The 7,528-nt window shown below is 41.2% G+C and overlaps 1 protein-coding gene across 1 annotated transcript; it reads right to left on the bottom strand.

Moving 5' to 3' along the window:
- Positions 1–664: 664 nt before the first annotated feature.
- Positions 665–6,391, bottom strand: sub1b (SUB1 regulator of transcription b). Its single transcript, XM_080765264.1, has 5 exons — positions 6,326–6,391; positions 5,435–5,507; positions 4,646–4,768; positions 3,759–3,867; positions 665–1,575 (listed from the first exon to the last, which is right to left on the bottom strand). Exons 2-5 carry the CDS (start codon positions 5,501–5,503, stop codon positions 1,496–1,498), a joined length of 381 nt encoding a protein of 126 aa, XP_080621390.1. The 5' UTR covers positions 5,504–5,507; positions 6,326–6,391; the 3' UTR covers positions 665–1,495.
- Between the last annotated feature and the right edge of the window lie 1,137 nt (positions 6,392–7,528).

Raw genomic sequence — 7,528 nt, 5'->3', positions numbered from 1 at the left:
AATTAATATCACTACTTTTAGTGTCAGTTTCACAGTACAATAGCCTATGTGTAAGATCCCAACACATTGCACCAGAATGCCCAGATAACGGAACCAACTAAAAGTATTCACAATCAGCTTGTGACTAAATAACGACTTTCATTCCATTGGAACACAGGCCTTTTCTCCTAAACATTTTGGACATGCCAGGTTTCTGCCGGACAGTGATAATATTATTGTCCCAGCCCTATGAGATGCAGATATCTGGATGAATCACACAAGAAAGAAAGAATTCACACACACTCCAGTACTATACCAACTGGATTTATTCCACCTTAAAGCCTTGGCAGTGTGATTCATTCTCTTCATCCCAGTCCAACCCTATACATCACATTAACACCCAATAGACATCCACATCCTAAGGCTTCATAGTATCCTCATCAACCCTATAGCATCCATATTCTGGGACTAATAGCCAATCTACAAGCTCACAACACATTGCGTTATAACATGTTGTGAGCTTGTAGAGCATCTATTTCCAGCACATATATTTAGTGTAGAGGGGAGAAATGAGGGGCTAGTGGAGACCTCAGTTAGTGGCCAATAGTGCATGTCCTTTTAATTGAAAATAACTTATTTGAAAAATCCTACATTCATATAAACACGGCAATGTTTTTTATAGGACACGTCAATGGCGAGTCTGGCGACTGCGCAGGTGATTCAAATGGGACTAATTTAATTTGGGTGTGAAACAGATTTATGGAAGTTGACTTGCAGTCTCACGGCTGATAGACACCTGGGGATGCTCTGCTTAGCGTCTGATCACATGAAGGCAAGCCATGTGTGGAGGGGGGGGTGGGGGTTGGGATCAAAGGTACAAGCTCATAGCGCGCCAACGACTGGCGTGCTACGAGCTTGTAGGTCTGCTATTTCTGAAAAATCGTGAAAATATTTATTTCAGAAAACTGGAGGATTTAGAAGATTTTTTTTAACATTTTGAGGTCAGGCCTAAATGGGTTAAACATGAAAATGATGAACAAAATTAAGCCAAGGTGTTATGTCCATCACTTGGGACAACAATCCAACTGCACACCAACTATACACTGAGAACTACACTCTACAATACACTGAATACAGTATAACTTCACATGACATGTCAAACTAAATATTTCTCAACAACTAATAAGCTAGAGCCCTGTAGGCTTTTTTTTTTATTGAAGATTTAAATTCAAAAGAACAGTCGACTGTATGGTTCAGTCATACCCAACAATGAAAATAACACTGCCCACACATTCACCCACGCAGTTACTAAGAATAGATCAAAAACACAAGTACACTGCACATGCACAGGAGACAAATTCAACACAATGATGGCTAATGAACCGACAAGTAGCTAGGTTATTATAAAAGTATAAGTATTTTTTTGTGTTATGTTTTTGTTTTTTTACAAAAAACCTTTATGCCAAACAAAACTTGGGGTGACAATACATTTCACAGAGAGGGCAGCAGAAGCTGCCTATAATCTCTTGAGGGCCTCATCGATGTCAGAGATCTGTTCTTTAAGTTGGCTCCATTGCTCAGGATTCAGGGAGATACCTGGAAATCATTAAAGAAAGAAGACATCCTTTTATCCAAGCATCACACTACAGGAATCATCCCCTAAACTAGTTAACCACTTAATCCCTATATCGTTGCTGATGGGCAGAAACTTCTTCAAAAGTTCTGTTGGTTTCATATTGCATTGTGTTATTTTCCGGTGTTTCCATATTTGTGTCGTGTTATTTTCATGTGTAATATCTTCTGGTCCCGTCGTGTGTCCAATACTGTATAATATATTATCTATAATTAACTTTGGAAATTGTGGCACGATACTGCAGGGACGGGTGTCATCTCGTTGCACACCCACGACAACTGAACCATTTTATCAACATATTTAGAGGGAGACTCTTATAGGCCGGAGCTCCACTGCAGCCACCGGGCGTCCGCCATCGTAGGCAATATTCCCTTATTTAATCAATGAAGGGTTCTCAACTGCAGACGTTGCCCTGCTCGTTGCGCATTCGCCCGGGTTCACTTTTTTATGCAGTCCAAACGCGACAGTGGAGCCTCGGCATTAGGCCAGCCAAATCCAGCCTGAATCAGATCTGTGCCATTAGTCTCGCGTTGCCAGACAACTATTCTGCAATCTCCGAATGCTAGTCTGGAACTATACTAGAAAATCAGAGTGATCCGTTGACATTTTGATTTACGAGAGCGGCAAGGGGTGCAATGAAAATAAAACAGAAGTTCAGCATGTGTGCTACCGTGTAGTCAGAGTGCGAGTTGAGATATCATTTTCCACTGTTATCATGATGAATTCATGCATTTGATTTTGTTGTCGTCACTTGTCTGTTGTGTCACATTTCCTGAATGTAATCAACTAGCGCCTAAGTCCTTACTAAGGTAACCAAAACGGATATGTCAACGCAGGGCGGCTTTGAGTTGACGTAGTTTAAACGGTCTGAACACACAGATCTGATCACTTGCAAATGTAGTGAACAGTCGGGTCAAAAGATCGGATTTGAGGAATGAATCCAATAGCTGCAGTCTAAATGGGGCCTTAGGACACATTTTTGCAAACAACTCCCTCAGGCAATGGTCTCTAGAAATTAAAGGAAAAACTTTGTCCATATCATTAGGCATACATTCTGTAAATCCGATCATGATGTCATCGTTTCATTGCGTCCATATCGTGGAGAAATACAGAAGGCTATTTTACTGCCACCCTTTACTGATCTCCTGCGTTCTGAGAAAGTGCTGAGTTTCAATGCATTGTCCATGGAGAAGTGAATGCTACTGACACAGGAGGTGGTCAATACAATTTTTGCTACCACAGCCAGGTCACATTTACTATGAAAACGTGCAATTCCAGTCAGTCAGTGTATCGCTCAAAATCCCCCATATATGGTGCCCAGGTCTCGTGACATCACTATGACATCTGATTATTTTATTTGTCTTTAAATCTATTAATGGTCTGGCTCCTCTTTATCCGTCTGACCTTATTGAGGTCTATACTCCTCCTAGGTCACCGCGGTCTGAGGGCCAGCTAAATCTCAGGGTCACAAAGAAGACCCGCTTAAAGTCCAGAGGCGACCGAGCCTTTTCTGTTGTAGCCCCCAAACTATGGAACGCACTCCCCCCTCCCACGTCAAATTGGCCCCCTCCATCGAGACTTTTAAATCTGGCCTAAAGACCCACCTCTATACCTTGGCTTTTAACCCTGCTTGAGTTCCTTCGGTCCTTGTATATGTTTTGTCTCACTGTGTTGCTGTTGCTTTTCTGTTGTTTTTCTGTAATATGCCTCAGTTGTTTTCACTGTTTGTACTTTGTTTTCTCGCTGTTGTTATTCTGTGTGGTAGCTTTAGTGCATGTTTTTTTTCCCCTCCTGTACAGCACTTTGTAAACGTGCTATATAAATAAAGTGGATTGGATTTATGTCATAGTAAATGCGATCTGCTGCTGCAATAAAGCCCATATATGGAGATCACTGATGTCATCTTGTTGCTTGTTCAACCATTTCTAAAAGTTTTGCCCTTAATGACATGCCCGAAATAGGGATTGATTGGTCATTTTATTACAAAAGATTAATCAATATCATGTTCAATCCATAACATAGTTAACATACTAAATGATATTGTTAGACGAAACTGGTGTGAATTCAGAGTTTTTAGGAATGATACTGGTTGAAGTGTTTAAAGTTGATCCAGTACATTAATCCAGTAATTGGATAAAACATGTACCTTTCTTGCCCGGCTTCTGCTCTCCATCCGAGTTCATCCAGTACTCTCTGATGTCAATCAGGGACTTGCCTTTGAAGTCCCTCACACTGACGAACCTCATTTTACCAATCTGAACAAAGAAGTACATCACAGTCAAACCAAACTCAATGTTCAATTCACTTTATTTTTGTTTGCATTTATTTTTTTTAACAGGAAAGCGGAAGACTGATACAAAATTACATTAAAACAAACAGTGAATGAAGAAAAGGCAAGCCTATTAATGAAAACAATATAGAATTAAATCAATAACAGAATTATAATTGATAAAGAGCCATGATCAGGGTAAGTCGAGTCAAAGGGTAAAACCATGTTTAGGAAACAATAAAATGGAGGTTGCACATCAACAATGGATTTTCTCAGTGGAGTGCTAGTCCCAAAATGTAGTATACAATAGGAATTCTTTAAAAAAAATCACCTCCCAAATTTCAAATCATATACACATTTCCACTTTTTCATTTTTCTTGGCGAACACCAAAAAAAAGGCATAAGTGTTTCTGCTAAGAGCCTTCATCAGGCATTGGTGAAATGCAATGTTATTCAAAATATAAAAAATACCTCGACGTCTTTGATGTCCTTGTAATAATTAGCAAACAGCCAATCTACAAACTTGCACCTTGACAATGACCTTTGTGAGCTTATAGATCTGCTCCCTTTTACTATTTTTGATCACTGCCGAGTGGCACGTTACGAGCTTGTAGGTCTGCTATTTTTGAAAAATCGAAGAACGACTGACATAGAAACATAGCTTTTTCAGAAAACTGTCAGGATGTAGAAGACATTTTTAGAATCTGATCTCAGGTCAGAATGGGATAATACATGTGCCAGAGTAGTTGTCAGTAGAGCTGTACCTGAAACATGTTATCATCACCTCCACCGGAACTTTTGGCTGAGCCACTAGGCTTGGAGCTTTCCCCACTCTTCTGTTTTTTGTTGGCAGGTTTCTCTGGTGCACTTGACTTCTTTCTCTTAGCCTGAAAAATACATTTGGTTTGTCTCATTATGATCTCAGCCAGGCATGAAAAAAAAGGTATGGGGTAAAGAAGATGGGAACACTGCATTAGATTCTTCTTTAATCATTTGTCCAAAAACTAATTCTAACAGCCATTATGGGGTGAAACAACCCTACACAACACAAAAGAATCAAAGTGCATTTTATTTTATTTTGCCACAAAAAATAAAAACTGTGCATGTGTGTGATGGGGTCACACCACTACTGGTGGAATGTGTACACTGTACACATTTTATCCCAACATAAGAGCTTGAATGTAGCTTTTTATTTATTTAAACATGTTCCAGCTTTCCATAAGAGAAAAAACTGCAGCCATCATCATCACAGGCTTTTCCAGCATGTCTTATTTTATTTTTCAACATATTATAAAATATCTGATAAATCAGATTATTTTTTATATCAATTTGATACCGATATTGCATTTCAAGGCCAACATCAGCTAATACAGACCAACTAATTGCCCATCCCAACAATGCAGAGTGCAGACATGTTAAAACAGTCAACATTGCAGCTGCACGAACCCTGCTGCTCCAGTCCAGATGTGATGTAGCCCCATGCTTGGAGGCCACAAGGCAAAGGCAAACCAAGTGTCAGAAGCCAGTGTGATGAGTGTGTACATAGTACATACCTTGGTCTCCACCTCACTATCAGAGTCACTTCCAGATGTGGATGACAGGACTTCCTTTGATTTAGGCATTGTGCTGAAAGGGAAACGCATCATTTCATGTGAAGTGCAACAATGACACCATGTGGCCATTTGGGGGAACTAATACTATGGTCACTTAAAAGACTCCCTTCCCCACCCCTGGCCTTTTATCTTGTTTTCTTTGTGTCATACTTTTTCCACATTTTAGTTATGCATTGATTGTCAATCCCTTCAGGCACAGGAGAAAAGGCCTCTTTGAGGCAATCGGTTAAGTCAAAATCAAAATATGTTTTGACCTTTCAACAAAAAACATCACTTACCCTAACTCTAATAAACCAAACTATGACCCTTGTGTTCTGAGATTTGTCTACTATGCCATAAAACGGTGGGTGGCTCCCCAGTCAAGAAATTTAGCCTCGGTACCCAGGCTTTTAGAAAAATGCAGATCTTCACAAGCTTTAATGTGCAATTGTGCATAACGGAGGTTATATAACGGCTGCTCGGTGTGATGATGCTAGCAGCCTGCCATTAACATGAACACCAGCTTCATCATGAAGCTAGTGTTAATGTGCCGTGTGTCACTGACTGTGTCGTCTAATGGTCTGGAAGCTACATGAAGCCTTCATGTAGCTTCCAGACCATTAGACGACACACACACACACAGGCAGGTTGCTGCTGCTGGAGGAGGTAGCATCAAACCGCTAGCTACTGCTGCCTACTGGCTGTTCGGCGGCCGACAGCACAACGACGCCGCCACAAAACTGCATTTTAATTACACTAGTACAGGCCCCCATTGCGACGACATACACACTTTAGCTGAACGTTTTTTTTAAATATATATCTTTTGCATGAAAATAAAAAGACGCTGCTTACATGTATAATGGATGGATGCTGGACACTCTGATAGAAGCGGGAAGGAAAGGAAGTGGAGCGCAATTAATTCTGGGTAATAATCTGCTGCTTGCCTTGTGCACGCGAGGCGGACGCGCTGCTGGGAAACTGAGTTTCTGGACTGAGTGTAAGGTTTTGACGGCATGATTAATGAATGCCAATGCAACTTGCTATAATAATAATAATAATAATAATAATAATAATAAGACGCCCTGAGGACAAGAAGCGAGGTCACGTGCACGGTGCACGCATCCACCTGGGTGGATTGATGAGGTCAGATCAACATATGGAAATGGAATGTCAGAACAGGTCAGCTCCATATATGGAGATCTAAGGGTTTGAGGTCAGATGTAGAGATGTAGGTGATGATCCAGTCTTCTCCATGCATGGCTATCCAGGATGTGATGAGGTCAGTGTTGTAATCTTCATATATGGAGAAATGAAAACTATGAAAACCTGCAAAACCCATCCGTCTGTTAGTCATGCCTCCATATATGGTTGCCAATCCATCACGCATTGTGACATCTCGTGACATCATGGAGACCCTTATGTTGCATTCACACGGGGCAGATTAAACTGGCACTCTGTCGAGCTGCCAACTTGTGCTTTGCCAGCCGTTTCGACCGAAAATCAACCGATAATTCCCAGTAGGTTACTTATTACGCCGATCTTATCCAGCCGATCGGCTCGTCTGGAGTCTACTGGCTGTGAGTCTACTGGCCGCAGCGCGGTCCTAATATTAACGCATGTTCGCCAACCTTAATCCTGTAGTTTCTTTTGTATCAGTCAGAGCATGCCCATACTCGTCAAACAATCGTACTGATCCTAAGTGATCACTATTGATAAGTCAAACGTGTGGCTTTGAACACAAGTTGGCCATGAAGGGCCTACTTGTGCCGCGAGCAGAGTGCGCAACTTATCTGACTCTTGTTTACCTAATTCTGTTGGGCGCCCCGGCTCTCCTCTCCACCGTCAACTACTGCGCTATAAAGCAGACCCCAATCAAGCTATTGAAACATCGGACATATATAGTTAATTAAATAATAATAATAATCCCACGATTTTGTAACCCATTTTTTCACCTAGTGTCAATTATCTAATCCTGGGCGCTACACTCCCTCTGCCAACCTGGGGGGGCAGCAGATTGACCTCATGCTTCCTTCTAATGCATAAGGGGTCAAAGCT

Source organism: Protomyctophum bolini (assembly GCF_963924005.1).
Source record: "Protomyctophum bolini genome assembly, chromosome: 6".
In the NCBI taxonomy this organism is placed as follows: Eukaryota; Metazoa; Chordata; class Actinopteri; order Myctophiformes; family Myctophidae; genus Protomyctophum; species Protomyctophum bolini.
Note: the sequence above shows the minus strand (reverse complement) of the source record. Positions and strands in the feature narration are given on the sequence as shown.

Coding starts and splice junctions, on each gene's coding strand:
- sub1b (XM_080765264.1), bottom strand. CDS start 5,503: ATGCCTAAATCAAAGGAAGTCCTGTCATCCACATCTGGAAGTGACTCT. Junction 3,868..4,645: donor GTGATGATAACATGTTTCAG/GTACAGCTCTAC, acceptor TTCTTTGTTCAG/ATTGGTAAAATGAGGTTCGT. Junction 1,576..3,758: donor GCAGAAGCCGGGCAAGAAAG/GTACATGTTTTA, acceptor AATGATTTCCAG/GTATCTCCCTGAATCCTGAG.